The sequence below is a fragment of the Rhipicephalus sanguineus genome, chromosome 2, assembly GCF_013339695.2.
Source record: "Rhipicephalus sanguineus isolate Rsan-2018 chromosome 2, BIME_Rsan_1.4, whole genome shotgun sequence".
Lineage (NCBI taxonomy): Eukaryota > Metazoa > Arthropoda > Arachnida > Ixodida > Ixodidae > Rhipicephalus > Rhipicephalus sanguineus.
The window spans coordinates 31,534,104-31,549,801 of record NC_051177.1 but is presented as its reverse complement, the minus strand read 5'-3'; the positions used below and the strand labels follow the sequence as shown (position 1 = coordinate 31,549,801).

Sequence of the window (15,698 nt, the reverse complement as noted above, 5' to 3'; positions counted from 1 at the left end):
CCACACGTCATCCGCGAAGCGGCAGCAAGAAAACCTATAGAACGCGGGGGCCTCGCCTAGCTCTCCATTAATTCATTGCGAGAGCCCGACTGCAAACAAAACGGCGGCCACCGGGCGTCTACGCGCTCGCTCAAACCAAGACAAAACAAGCAGGAGGAGAAGGCAAAAATACAAAGCAAACAAAAACAGGGCAGGGTAAACAAGGAACGCACGCTCGCTCGTTGAACGTGAGGTTACGCGCGGGCTGTGTACTGTACGTATACCTGGGTTGCGCGCTGGTGTACCACTATATACGGTGGAAGACGGAAAGCCCCGCCCCAGCCGTTTTCGTGAGCAACTCTTCCTTCTTCATCTACCGATCCCGCGAGCACATTCCTGCTTCACGGGCGACGAGCGAACGACGCAACGTTAGCGAGCACTGACCGAGAGCGGAGCGAAGAGAAATAGCGCAACAAACAATCGGCGTCGAGTTAACCAACCTTCCCGGCATCTCCTCCCGCTTGGTCCACTCGCGATGTGGCGACCGAAGAGCGACGAGCAGGCAGTGGGTAGCGTGAGCGCGGTCGTATTAATCACGCCCGATCCACGCACCCGCCGCTCGCTCGTTTCTAAACCGTGCTCGCAGCAAACTTTGCCGGCGGCGAAGCGAGCGCGCCGACTAGCCAACGCGGGCCGAGGAAGCACTGCTCGCCTTGCACGCGCTGCCACCGCAGATTAATCCGCAGACCGCGTCGCCTAGAAGTCGAGCACCGGCCGCTTCGGTTATCCCTTCGCGCCCTGCCAAAGCCGCCCACTTCAATCAGGATCACGCTGTCGGCCCAGCTGGCTGTGTACAAGCACGCAGCGCTCGGCTAATAACCTCGGGGCTGCTGCTGCTGCTGCCGCCGCGTGCTTGCATGGCGGGCGAATCGGTGCTCGGCGCACTATCATTACGGCCGGTGGAAGGGGGGGACCCCACGGAACGACTTCACGGCACCTATTAACACGCTCGGCGCGCGCGCTTCTCCGATCGGTACGGTACGACGCATGGGGGCCCGTGAAAACGCGGGCAGAGACCTCAGCCCGCGGACGCCTCCGGCCATCGTCGGCGGCGGTGAGCATTCCACGGAATGATGGCCAGGTCGACGTACACCATGCGTGGGCTTCGCCGGCCAGAACAACATGTCCCGAGGCGGACGCGATTGCAAGTTGCGTGCTACATCGTGAAGCACGGAGTATACACATAAGCTCACCGAATTTTGAAAGCAATGTTTCAGGATCTTCTGCAAACATCATGTCGCCGCCACGGTATGACTGCAGCACGATTTCCCAGAAGTGCTGGCTGGAAGGGAGCCTGCTTAGTCGTCGGGTGCCGTGATTCGTGCTCGCTCGTAAGCATGATTCAAGTGCCGAAGACAGGAAACTGGTGGACTAATTGGTTCACGATAACCCCGCCACGGTCGTCTAGTGGTTACGGTGCTCGAATGCTGAACCGCAGGTCGCGGAATCGAATCCCGGCCGCGGCGGCCGCATTTCGATGGAGGCGAAATTCTACAGGCCCGCACACTTAAATTTAGGAGCCCGCTAAAGAACACCGTATGGTCAAAATTTCCGAAGCCCTCTGCTACGGCGTCCCTCATAACCATTATATTCATTGGTTCACCATAGGTTATGACGGAACGAACACTGAAAGACAGCGCTTACGTCTATCTTTAAGTGTTCGTTGCGTACTGGTTTTCGATGTGCACTGCCATAAGCTAACAAGAAACGTGTAGAGAACTTTCTCTGCATTAGCGCTAGATAAGGGCCCCAGGTGTTATGAAACACGTTTCGAACGTTAAGAAAACGTTGCAGATATCAGACGAAGTTTCCGCGAATAGCAGCCGATTATTGCACTGCACGCTACAGGAAACTTGCTATGTCGCGTCAAACAGCCCAAAATTGCGCTTTCTCTCCTTCGCAACGCGTTCAGCTAAGCAGAAAGCAGGACGACGTATAGACCCAACAGGTATACCATAGGCTAATTTCAAAAAGCTCGCCCCGTGCCGCGACGAGGTACAAGGAGCCCTCTCATCCACGTACTCCGATTGGTTTCTGCATGTCTTCTTGTTTAAGTTCTCTTGCTTTATAGTAGTCTCGTGTGTGTGAATAACTTTATTGAGTTCCTGCAGGTTTCCGGGCAGGGTTCCCGCCTATAGGTGCCGGCCGAGAGACCGTGACTCTCAGCAGCTTCACTGGGCTGCTGGGTAGCCCAACACGAAAATATTCCAATGCTACACCAAGGAAACGCTTGCTTCAGAAATACCTAAGAAACCATTCTCGCATTTTGACGTCACCCCTCAAAAGCATTCTAACGCTCTAAATAGCGAGTGTTTGCCTTAATATGCAAGCAACCATTCTGTGTTGTACGTTACACTGTTACACGGGCGGTACTGAATTTTGCCCACACTGAAATGCGGCCGCCATGGTCGGCTATCGCACCCACGAACTCGAGTTTAGCAGTGCGACATTACTTGCTAGGATATCACGGCAGGTGAAAATTTTCAGACGTAATACAGGAACTTGCAGGCAGCTACAAGAACTCAATTGGAACTGAATTACACACTGAACGTAACCTCAATACGAAAAATCCGAAAGCTTGAGGTAAAGTAGGCTACCTGTGCCACACGCTTCACATCATCGCGTGCGCGTTGTTTTCATATGAATACAATATTTGGCTCGCAGTGATCTATAGATTGCAGGGATGCTCGCATACCCCCTGTTAAGTTTATTTCACCGCATGACGTCCGCGTGTACTGTAGACAGGCTTCCCCGCGAGACATGAGCCGAGCCGAGGTCGGCGTAGTCACCGCCATGCGAGAGTTAGGGTGGACAAGCGGGCGTGTTGGTTTTGCATGGTTCGAGGTAAAAGGCGCGAAGACGACGACTGAAAAGGAGAGAGACACGGGCGTCCTGTGTGTGCGTCTCTTCTTACCTGTCGTCGTCGTCTTCGTGCCTTTTACCCCGAACCATGCGCGAGACGGCGCTGCGCTGCTGCAGTGACGCCACCCGGCGTCGAGGATATGCGATACAATGAGGAGCGGCGTCTCGCCCTAGGAGCTGGTCGCGTACAGCCGATTCTCACGCGCGCGAGACGAGAAACGCCATTCAGGCTATTCCACAGATCGTCCCCACGGGCTCCCTCCCGTAGCAAGTCCAATATTGTCGATTCTGCATCATGCTGCATTGGTTGTGTTACAGTGGCGTGCTGTTAGTAGTATATTTCGGCTAACGGGATCACTACGTAAATACATTGGCATGCAATGATTTGTATTATGCGGTCGACGGGCCTGTTTTACAAAAGGAGCAAACGACCATTCGTTGATTCGCACTACGACGTGCTGTGCCCGTTGTTCCTTGAACGAGAGAAGTTCCACAAGATAACCATATATGTATCTCAGTTTCAGTTGGGCTCGATATTCTGATAAACGAAATGTCACGAGGGCATCATAACGTTTCTCCAAGCTCAGAAAAGTACAAATACCCTTGAAAGTTCACTCAAGTGCTCAGCACCGTTAGAAAAATGTGCTAAATAAATAAAACGACACTACTGTCAAATCATCCACTGAACCTACGCCAAATGCTGTCGTCAAACTACTAAACAAAATTTTTGAAAATTTCATCGATTAAGTACGAGCCGCTAAACACGCTAGCCATCGGAAGATGGCCCCCAAATGAATGTTCCATATTATTAAAGACGATAGTCTTTCTTGGGATACTCGAACGCAGAAATTTTGGTCTGTCTGTCACACGATTCAGCCACCCGGCCAAAATTTAAGCACTTGCCGAACGCCCAGCCATCTTGAACTGATAGCTGCGCTCATACTTGTGAACATTGTCGATCATAAAGCAAATATTACGCATATCTGAGACGCAACATCAATATGTATTAGGCGGTGTGTTCCTTTACTAGAAAATACATAGACACGTAGTTCTAAAGACCCTAGTGTTTCTTAGGCTGCGCTGAAAATGCGACGCTATGCACGAAAAAGCCCTCTGCGGACGATACGGTGCTGCCACCTGGCAGTGGCCCTGGGTTCTGCACAAGCTCATGTTTCCCGACGCCACAGCCAGATGGCAGAGGCTAGGCTCTCCCCAAACTGGTACGAGAACAGCATCACGGGTGGCCGCACATGAGACCAGAACTCATGTAGTACGGCCGGCAGAAGACTATCATCTTTCGACGACATTTGCAGCGAAGCACGCAGATACGCGGCCAATTTTTTCATCTTGGCAACTTTGCTTTCTGTACCTTCATTGCGACAAAAACTTGAAGCACACCTGAGCTTGGCCTTCAAGGGCATACATATAGAACACGATAGCGCAATCGGGTCCCGTTCGCATTGCCTTCTCAACCGCTAGCCCATGACTTCGCGTCTCGGTGGACACCTCAACCGTGCCACAAGGAAAGGAACGTCGCCGTTTCCACCTATCCGAGAATGCCTACTGAGAATTGCCCACTACGCCATAATTCTTTCTTTTGAGAATTGGCCAAGTACCCACTACGCGTCCGTAAGGCAACACGCGCAGCTGCGCACTTTGCTGATGATGTTGCTGATAATGAGGAATAGTTTTGCCTGTGCGCTTTGTAATTGGTAGGCCTTTAAACCAACCACTCGGACACAATTTGCTTGTCTTGACGCCGGGCGAGTTTCTACGCTTCTGCAGGCATTACATGCGTTAAGGAGACTCCTCGCACTACATGGCATTCGTACAACTGCTTGTCACGCAGATGACCTGGGTTCGATTCCCACTCGAACCTAAGATTTTTATTATTTATTTGCATTTGTCACCAGTTTTCGCTCACGAACAACGCTGATTTTTCGCTCACGACCAACACCACCGGAATTTCTGCGAAACAAGCTCTTTAGCGGTATCGCGTTAAAATGAATATGTATAAACAAAGCGCAAGCCAGTAGCCGCAGAATACCCAGCGATGATGCTTCAATTAACGCCATTTGTCCACTGGCAAAAGTTTCCTTCAGTCGCGTGCTTTCAAAAACATCGCTTCGTTTCGTAACGCCAAAGGCCAAAATACAACCAGTGAACGGTTCAGACCATCACAAACAGGTGTAACTATGCACGACGTATTGTTCTCAGAGAATAATTTATTCAGACTCAGTACATATGCGAAGGCAACAAAGCAAAAAAGAAAAGGCATATGACGGTCTTTTTTTTTTCCTTGATCTCTTGCAGAGTTTGCCTAACTCAAGCAGCGTAGTGAAAAGGTCCCAGCTGCGCTCACGAAAAAGAGCTGCTCAGAGGTTTCTTCAGCAAAAACAGCCGCAAGGCAAGGAAACTGCAAAAAATAAGGCAGCACGGTGCTGGTTGCCTGGCGCTGCTTGCGCCATGATAGCGAACACCTGTAAAGAACACACGGTACAAATATGTAAACGGACAATTCACGCAGCACTTGCACTTTTAAACAAACGTGGCACTGCCCCTATCAGTCAGGTACCAACATTGAACGTGGTTCCTTCGAGAACACATTACAGTAATGTTACCGTTTAAGGTTAGGACGGATACAAGTTGTAGAAACAAACATCTTTAGTAACTTTTAGTGAGATAATTTCAGTTTGTCGCTAGGTAAACTTGTGTACAGCTTATCAAACATTGTATAAACGAACGGATGACATATTTTCCCTTTTACGAGCACCCGTATACGTGACCAACATTTGCATGAGGTGTGTTTCGACCAATTACGAGCAAAGTACCGATATTGTGTTGGCACGGCAGTTGGTCCTTATATTATGGCTATGGCTATAATAACAATTCCTGTGGTTTTACGTGCCCAAACCAGGACATGAATATGAGGAACGGCGTAGTGGACGGACTCCAGATTAATTTTAACCACCTGGGTTTCTTTAACGTGCACCTACATCTATGTAGACAGGTGTTCTTTCATTTTGCCCCGACTGAAATGCAGCCGCCGTGGCCGGGTATCGAACCCGCACCCCCGAGCTTCGCAGCGTGACACCATTACGTGCTGAGCTGTATGACATAACATTAGGACCGACTGGCGTGAGTACACATTATGCTAAATGAAACACGCGACAAACTACGCGCCAAAGCCAAGAGAAAGCGGCCGAACCATTCGTTCTTTTACGCGCATCGCCAATCACTCGGCATATCCTGTAATGAAGATCCAAGGCGGGTTGCGCGAGGACCAACGTATACACGGGAAGTACGCCGTATACACGGGAGGTACACGGAGTTGCTTCCCGCCCCTTCAAACTAGCGCGTCTATTACAAGGCGCTAAACGGAGCTCGCCGTTCGCCGCTTGTTGCGTATGTAGCGCCGGCGATTAGCCGGAGACAGCCTAACGGGCCCGCGCGTTTCACCAGAACTCAAAAATTAGAAAGCGCCACGCGCCACATTGAAAAATATACATTACGTACACCTGAAACTACCTCCCCCCCCTACCCCCACTCATTCACCTCTCCTGCTTTTTCTAGGGACAATCAGGCCCGAGTCACGACCCTCTACAGCAAAAACAGCCAAAGGCGTACCTCCCTTCACCCGCCGCTTCTCGTTGGAGCTGTGCCTTTTCGGCACACGGTTTAGCCGCTATCTCGCCGGAGGCGATCACGATTTTTTGGCGCGCCGGTGCACGCCGGTGCTCATCATCCGGCACCGGACACGTGCCGGCCACGCGCGGCACACACGTCTGAATACTGTGCAGGATCGACCCCGCATACCGGAAATGACGTATCCCCCCTCCCCCTATACGTGTCCACCCCAACGGCAACCTCGGCTCCGGCAATGAGCCACCCACATACCACCCCCGTTATACAAAGTTCCTCTTCGCGCTTTCTTTGATTCATTTAATATTTTTCATTTCGGACGCTTCCTGTGGCAAAAGGGCGGGACCGGATCCTCGGTCCTCTACTGACTGCACCTGACTGACAGTAAAGCCGTGTGGCAACAGGTTGCTTAGAAGAAGCAGGTGGCGATAATGAGGAGCGCGACCATCGTGGAAATCTGAAGCAAATTGGGGCTGTTGAAAATCGGCACGAGTTTACGAAAAACACGCGAATTATAACACGCCAACATTTTTCCCCGCATTCAGAAAAGAACATGGGCTGCAGTTGAATCACGTAAACGTTACTAAATGACGGCTTACTAGACCGTCCATCCCTCAAGCAAGAGTGCTTAACTTATATTATAGTTTTTAAAAATGGAGTACGGCTATTGAGTACGACAGCCTTTAATTTCTAAACACATACCTTGACATTCTGAGAAGCTAGGAATTATTAATTACCACGATGGTTACTAAGGTCAACGTGGTTCTTACAAACATTCAAGAGAAGCTAGCTGAACTTTAAGAACCCGTCATACAGTTTAGACGTTTAATTAGAAGTTATCGCACAACAACATAAAACGGTGTGCCAGTCGTAAAACAAAATGTCGTGATAAGAAATTAGAGACGGCATTGACGTTCACACACTAATATTTTATTAACAGGAATACCAATTTACGTTCGCGCCGTTCGGCCCGAAGTGGCCAAAATGCACATAACCAAAGAAGCGCTCGAGAAAAGACAGAACTGGAAAGCCATTTTCACGTTTCGTATACTGGTCGAATGAAATGGTGCTAGGATCGCGCAGCGAGAGCATCGTAACCTCAAAGAATTCTCTTCGAAAGGTAAGGTCTTACAAGTAAACGTTAATGCGCTCAGCAAAAAAATAACACAAAATAAAACAGAGCGAGTATGACGACCTACCATTTATAATGAGCGGCAGCCTATAGGTAACTTTTAACTCAAAGCCATGATGTAAGTGGAACCGATACCTCAGGACAATACGAAACTCTTAACAGCGAACCGAACAAAATGCGATGGCACTGAAGATACACACTTCAGAGCTGGATGTGTCCGCCTTCGTTCGCCCATGTTTAGCACGCTGTTCTTATTCTTAACATGAATTACCGACACGTCACAGTCTCCACCCTTCAAATTAGGAACAAGTCAGATTCTTGAGACGGCAAACAGGGCATTGATTGTGATGCAATGCCTAGAGTAACAGCCATTCTAATAAAGTGAGAGAATGGGTGTCACTCCTCAAGTGCCTTACAAAAGAAAGGTATTTGAGAAAGTCACGACTAGGAAATTGGCTCGACTAACCAAGACATGGACGACGTCATCCCACCATAATTGGTTTCTCGTCGGGCAGCGCACTCATAAGCCAATAACGACGGCATCTATGACACCATGCTATAGCTCCTTTCTTACGGCATGTAGGTCGCGCAAGAGCGTACGTTCGTCGTCGTAACAAGGAAAACAAGGCGAAACAAGCAACAATGTAAAGGAAGGGAAAGCTGCATCGCCACAATGGTCTGGACGAAGCAGGTGACGACAACAGAATCGCCGCCGCGATGACAAACAGGGCAACACGATATGGTGCGGCGCGACAGGCAGGCGGTCGCCCCCGCAGCCGTCGTCTCGCTTTTGATGGTCTCAGGCAGCGAAGGGCCTCGCCCCAAGGGCTGCGATGCGCTGCTTGCACGACCAGGGCGCGCAGATGGGATAGAGCGAGCCCGGTGGCGTCCAGCGTCTGCCACCGGTGACCCAGATTTGCGACCAGCCGTGCAATATGGCAAGCAGCAGCGATGACGAGACGCACCATCGGCTAGACCGGGCACGCCGGTATAACATGCACTGTTCACTGGCTGCTGCTTCTGAAGAAAACACAACGCGCGCCCACGTGCGACGCGTCGACGTATACAAGACCGCGACGTACAAGTCCACAAAGAAAGAAAAAAAGTTAGCTAACAAAAGCGCAGAGAACGCGAGAAGGCAAGATGGAAGGTGCTCTTCCCTGTCGCGACAAAACTGCGCACTGTCGGCGTTCCGACGAGCGGACGGCACCCGAGCCATCGGTGAACCACGGCGCCTCAGCGAAAATCTAAAAAAAAAAGAAAGGAAATTTTAAAGGAAGGCCGTTTCGCGCCAAGTCCAGTAGAAAAGGCAGACGAGACTGTGGGGAATAAACTTTTTAAAAAGTAAAGCAAGTGGATCGAAATCTCTCTCTCCCCCTCTCCTTCACTTTCTCCCAGCGGCTGTCCCACAGCCAACGACGATCCCATTGAGGGGAGAAAAAAATATCTAGGTAAAGGGGCGGCTTCCCCGCATGGACGAACCGGCCACCGTCGCCACCGCTGGACCGTGAGCGCAACAATGGAAACCTGGGTTGGGCCGCTCGACGAATGAGTTCCGGGTTCCGAAGCTGAGGAGCTCGAACGCTGAACGGAGAGGCGAAAGCGAAAGAAAAAAAAAAGAGAGAGAGAGAAAGTGCCGCAGCAACATTCCTGTGCACACTCTTCGCTTCGGTTTCCCTCCTTCCTTTTCCTTCTTCCCTTGAGCCTCCTCTTATTATCCCTACTTATTCCCGAATATCTCTCTTTACACCCATTCCCTTTCGTAACAGGGACCGGTGGATCGAGACCACTGGACATTCGCCGCCACAGGCGTCACGGAAGAAAGTATAGAATATACAGCAGTCCTCAGCAGTATGCCGACGGCGGTTAGCCCGTGGAAAGGGCTGCGGCATACGAGAAAACGGCCAAGTTGCGCGCGCACGCGTTCGAACACAGCCGTCGTTCTTTTGTTTCCGCCGGCATGCGGAAGAAGAATCTCGTGAGGGGGCATTCCAGTGGCCGGTTAGATCGCCGGCGGGGTAGCAGGCCCGGTTGCCCAACGCGTGCCAACCGCCCGCTTTGAAAACAGGTGACTTGGAAGGCCAGCGAATGAATTTCACAAAAAGAAACAAAAAAAAAAGCACCCGGTGACCGCGCTTAAAGCAGTAGTCGAAGCCACGTAAACTCGTCTTTGTATTAAGTCACCGCAACGGGCCGAGGAGACCACCTTAAAAGCTGCGTGCGCGTCTTGCTGAGAGCAAACGCTGAAGCTAAAAAACAAAGCTCCCTGACCGATGGGCGCATTGTTCGAGTGCAAAGAAAAGATGCCGCAGGCGAATGGATTGAAAAGGCTGCAGCGGATGACGAGAATTGATTACCTAGCATGACTGCCTTGGAAATGGACTCCAATAAAGAAAGACACACGAAATCAAAACATTAACGTGAGATGTAAGTGGAATACCACACAAACGAGATGTTCAGGAATGCCGTAAACCAGTGGGAAAATCTGGCCTATTGCACAAATCGTGCATATATGGTCCGTTAAACAGGCAAGCTTACCCTGTAAGGAAGGAAGGGCGAACTCGATACAGGCATCCTGAGAATTGCAGCTTACGTGCGTGCCTTTACAGTGGTATTTAAAGCGATGCACACACTAACTTCCCGATTTTTACGTTGACAATTAAAGCCCCAAGCCATCTTTCATTTTTAGCCCGTGTACCGGTACCACAAGCAGATTGAAAAAAAAATTACACCATTTCCCGCTGAAGGGGACCATGAGGCGATGCGAAGCCGGAGCACTTGCACGATCGCGTTCCGTTGGCGTTCTTTGGGCATGCTACCGACCTCGCGTCGTGGAACGCGAAGACGAACGCTATGCGCGTCTTGTCTTCCCTCTAGCATTGCCGTTAATTCTCACAGGGCGAGCGGCGAACGCAGTCGGCAGGCGTGGGAGAGGGGGGCAACGTAGGAGAGGAGAGAGAGGGGGAGGGGACGCGCATGCGCTGGTGCTCATCGCGGCGTTGCGCAGGAGCGAATTTCGGCATGTCTAGCCCGCGTTTCAGAGGAAGAGTGGAAAGGGGGAGGGGAGAGGGAAAGTGGAGAGGGGGGAGAGAGGGAAAGTTGAGAGAGGAAGGGGGAGTTGAGAGGGGAGGGGGTAAGTGGTAAGGGAAGGGGGAGGGGAGGGTATGCGCATGCGCAGAAAGGGTGGTCACGCCGCACACCACCACCACCACCGGATTGAACTCCGCCATAAGATACTTCCCATCTAATAGGTATCCAAACAATCAACCAAGTTATGCTCCTACCATAAGTTGATTGGCCCCACGGTTCTATGCAAAGAACAGGCACACAACTTTAGCACGCAATCCAAGAGAACAGCATTTCGATATTTAGTACATGTTGCGTATCGAATTCGTACGGCACAATACGAAAAAAAAAATCACAGCATATCCACGGAGTGAATGATGATGAGTGGGCGAAGCTGCGGAGGTTCATCGGTAAACCGTGAATCTTCCGTGAATTCTGCCCAGTACATCATCACCGACGTGAGATCGGGCGCGTTTATACTAAAGGTTCGATGAGTTATGACGACTTGCAGCTCACTTTAATTTTACATGTACGCTGTGAATTTTCATTGTTTAGAAAACCATTGCTTTAGAAAACATCTGGCATCTTTCGTTAAGCAGCTGGCGTCTTTTCGTTTTGCTTTTAGAAACATCTGGCGTTCTTTCGTTTTGCTTTTAGAAAACATCTGGCGTCTTTCGTTGGTTTATTTCATCAATCAACGGCGTTTTGAACAAAATTTTTATTGTTTAATCACGCACAGGAGAAATCTCACCAGGCACTACCTTGGAGGTAAACAATGGCTGCTAATGGGAATGAGAGACAGAATTCGTCGGCTTTTAGCTAACACTAGAGTCTTTTAGCAAGTTACGGAAATACGGTACGCAAATACGGTAAGGCAGTACGGTACCGCTCCTCCTTTCCCTGTCGTTGAGCGGCCAAAGCACAACCAGCGGGAAAGGAGGAACGCTACCGTACTGCCTTACCGTATTCGCGTACCGTATTTCCGTAACTTGCTAAAAGACTCTACTTACACTTCTACTTCTACTAACGTTTCCTACTGGAACATGCCAATGGCTGCTAATGGAGAATGAGAGACAGAAGAATTCGGCTTTTAGTTAACGCGCACGCTGCGAACTTTTTATTGTTCAACAACGCACAGGAAAAATCTCCCACCGGCACCACCTTGGAGGTCAAGATCTGGTACTAGCGTTACGACTGGTTACGCACTACGACAACTACGAGGGACGAACGGGTACCGCCTTAAGGAGCTTCGCCCCTAATAACAGCATTAAGTACCGCCAGGGTACTCAAGCTGTTCGCGAGAACGTTTAAACATCCCTGACGTTCAGTGCGCATTAGTAAGCTTAATCACTAAAGCGCAGCTCCGTGCATGAATGCGTGACCTACGCAACTCGATCAACAATACAGCGAAACATATGACGCGTACATAATCTCCGGCTGAACAAAAGAAATGTTGTGAATGCGACCTCTTTGGGCGTTTTGGCAGAGAGGCGAGTACTCAGTTTATCATAAAGTTCCACGATTCAAACCGCCTACTGCAGTGTCATAATATATGTTCTCCAGAAAACATATAGTATCGCCATATCTACACATTTATTTAAGCCGTAGTGCCTATGAAATATCAATTTAGTTTCCACGTGCCATACTCCAACTGCACTTCAAGCGATCTTGTAAGGGCAATAACATCACACACTTCGCTTATACGTACACGGACAGTGGCTGCTGCTGCTTTAGGCGCCAGTCTTGGCCAGGGCCACCACGCTGAAGTTCAGGTTTTCGGGATCGCGAGAGATGTAGTCCTGGCACACCTTGGCAGCGTCCTGCACAAAAAGCAACGTTCACAGAGGTACATAAAAGAAGTCACACCCAAGTTCCCATGGTGCGTGAAGACAAGCATCATTACGAATAAATTTAGCGCTAAAAATTAACACATACACAAGGAGAACACCCGACTATATAGGACGAACGCTACTACCAACTGTTTATATATTGCACCCCTCCGATGTATAAAGTAAAACCACGCACATTCACCGCGCAATTTTTCGCGCTAAAATTATTTGCAAAAATGGTAGACCAACTAGCCCAACAAACTGTCCTTCGTGAAGGAAGACCGCGGAATAATCAAGAAATGTAACCAAGTAAGGTGGCTGATTGGCTTGATTATACTAATCAAGAAGGCATTACGCTTTCTTCTATATAAGAGGTCCGTCACATTCATCACGCCGCACTACAGCAAACAATACTTTCCGTTAACAATGGACAATGTTAGAAGAGCAGCGCTGCAATATTACGAATCTTCCAGCACGTATTCACGAAACATTTGTAACGATAATATGCTACGTTTGCATGGTAAGGAGACCACAAAAAACTTCCCCGACGCAATATTTCCTTTATATGTATAGACCACTGGCTGCCATCGAATGAACGACTCGGGAATAACATATCAAACCCATCAAACAAAAACTAAGGGCTCCTATTCAGCCCTGCTTACAGGCAAAATGCAAAAAAAGAACAGTGAAACATCCTAACGTGTATAAAGATATAGAAACAGCAAAATACAATACTTTTTTTTTCTTTTCTTCGAATACATGGGCCACTTGACTGCCATCGAATAAACGAATAGGGAAAGAACGAAACGAAGTACAAAAAGCCTGCAAGCACACTGGGCGCTTCAAACTACCGCAGGCTAAAGCGATCAATCTGCGCGAAAAAGGACGACACGGTCAGTGATATTCCAAACCACGGGCTGATACAGAGAAAAAAAAAAAGAAAAGGCGTAACCCAAAGACAGCCAACAATCGTGTACTAATACAACAGGAAGGGAGCAGCGGGCCGACTTGTGGCCTCCTCACCCACCCGTTAAGTGGAGGCTATCAATTTCAAACATTTATCCGAGCGACAGCAGTCTGGGAAATTTTAATTACCGCAGCGAACTGCTGAATGCAGCCGAGAAAGCCACGAAGCGGACAACAACAACAACGATGACAACGAAGCCGCACCAACTACATTGCACCACACGGCGAAGACAGGCGAGCGACTGAGACTACGCCACGTGAAAGATCCGGCCATATAGCTTATATAGCTCCTTGACCGCTCTGCATGGCTCGGGTGTCATCAGTCAGAAAAGAAAGAAGGAACGCGCTCGCGGCAAATTACTCCTCCGCCACGAAGAGATGGAACAGCGAGGAGGAGAGGGAAAAAGAATCTGAGCCAGCGGCAGAGAAATAGCAGTTTTCCGGTCCGCGCTCGCAATTTCGCATCAACGGCAGGAGCAGCAACTGTAAAGCGCATGCGCGCGGTGCTTCGAAGCACCACCGCGCGGTGGCAGACACGACGCAGAAGCGGCAAATCGAACCAAGCCGAAAGCTTCTGTTGCGTTCAGGGCACGCAAGAAAGCACATAACACGCTGCTTTTGCTACACGTACGCACGCGTGCGTGCAAGCGCCACGGAAGCTGCAACAGCAGCATCGAGGGGAGAGGGTCCGAACAAGGCACAGCAGGTGCCTTTGCATCCGGGTGCGTGCGGCGCATGCGCAATTAGGTACATGAGCCTAGCTGCCACTACAGCTGAAGCAGCTTTCTTTGGCCTCCCCTTTCCCACTACTAGCACTAACACTATACCACTATAGATGCAGCTACTAATACCAGCTCCTCTTCTACACCGACTATAAGAGCGAGACGCATGCGAGCGGCACGCAGAAAAAAATAAGATAATAAAGCCACTGGGGGTGAATATGGAGTGCCATGCGAGCTCACGTATCGCCGCCTTCCTCGTCTTCCGTTTCAGAGGCAAGCAGGCATGGACAAACACGAACGAACGCACAATTTACAAACACGTAGCTTCGGCGCGGCGGCCACGCATGCGTCTCGCTCGGAAAGGTCCAGAGTCAAAGCAATTATTTAAATGTCGTCAGAGATGATTGCGCCGCCCGAGGAAACCAAGATTTCAGAAAAATAAAAACAATAAACAACACCCAGCAAAGACGTTACGCGTCTCCCGCAGCCTTTTGGGAGTCCATACAGTTGCGTGTATCGCGATGAATGTATACCGCGCTCTTTCGCGACGACGCAAGAAAAGCTGTCCCAAGAATTCCACAATGTGTACAGCGGACGCTGCACAAGTTTAATTAGAGTAAGGCGGCCGATAAGAAAGAAAGATAAAAAAGAAAGCCCTAGCTATGGCCAGGAATCACCAAGCAAATAACGTCAGCCCTCGGGGAGCCTTGTTACGTGATGCGCCAAGGGCTACATAGAGAACCGGCATATACATGGGTGCATGAGAACGGCTCGCACCATAATTACAGACAATGAAGACGTATGCTTAATTGTGCCCGGCACGGAGCGCGCACGCTTGCAGCAGGCCACTTCGATGGCGTACCATCCGTAGTGCACGGTTCGCGGGCATAGAGCGTATGCTACTGCAGCTGCACGGAACTGCTCTTATAAGGCTTCCTACTCATTCTCGGCGCCCATCGCACTGCCGGTGTCCAGCTATCGGCGGAACCCATGAATGCGCTGGAAATGGATATTTGTGAACATCGGTCTCAGTTTTCACCGCTAAACACACGTTATCAGAGAGGCAACCTTTCCGCCAGTATACAGAGCCGTTTGACCAACTTGCTACAACACGCTGAGAACTATACTGTATATATAGCTACATGGCTACCAAAAACTCAGAGGGTCCCTTACGCCTTCGCCTAAGACGACTCGAAGGCGCAAGCAATCTTCTTTTTCTTCTCACTTGATGTATTCATCCTCCCCCGACCCACTCCGAAAGCTTTCTGCACCTAAACGTGGTTTTGCACAGCCTCCAGGATCGGAGGCATTGCAAGCTTTCTACACCTCACCTGGTTTTGCACTGGCTCCGAGAAGGGCCAGCCCTGGACCAAGCGACGGTGTCACGTGATAACGTCATCAAGTGATGTCACGTTGTGTGACGTCATGATGACGTCACAA

At 49.9% G+C, this 15,698-nt stretch overlaps 1 protein-coding gene across 1 annotated transcript in view; it reads right to left on the bottom strand.

Annotated features, from left to right (window-relative positions):
- Positions 1–5,085: 5,085 nt before the first annotated feature.
- The window catches only part of LOC119382664 (ubiquitin carboxyl-terminal hydrolase isozyme L3), an 87,779-nt gene continuing 77,166 nt past the window's right edge, over positions 5,086–15,698 (bottom strand). The window contains exons 9-10 of the mRNA XM_049412805.1: positions 12,450–12,561; positions 5,086–5,381 (exon numbers count right to left, since the gene is read on the bottom strand). Of these exons, the coding sequence (XP_049268762.1) occupies positions 12,472–12,561 (90 nt within the window). The 3' untranslated portion in view covers positions 5,086–5,381; positions 12,450–12,471. The remainder of the gene's footprint in view (positions 5,382–12,449; positions 12,562–15,698) is intronic.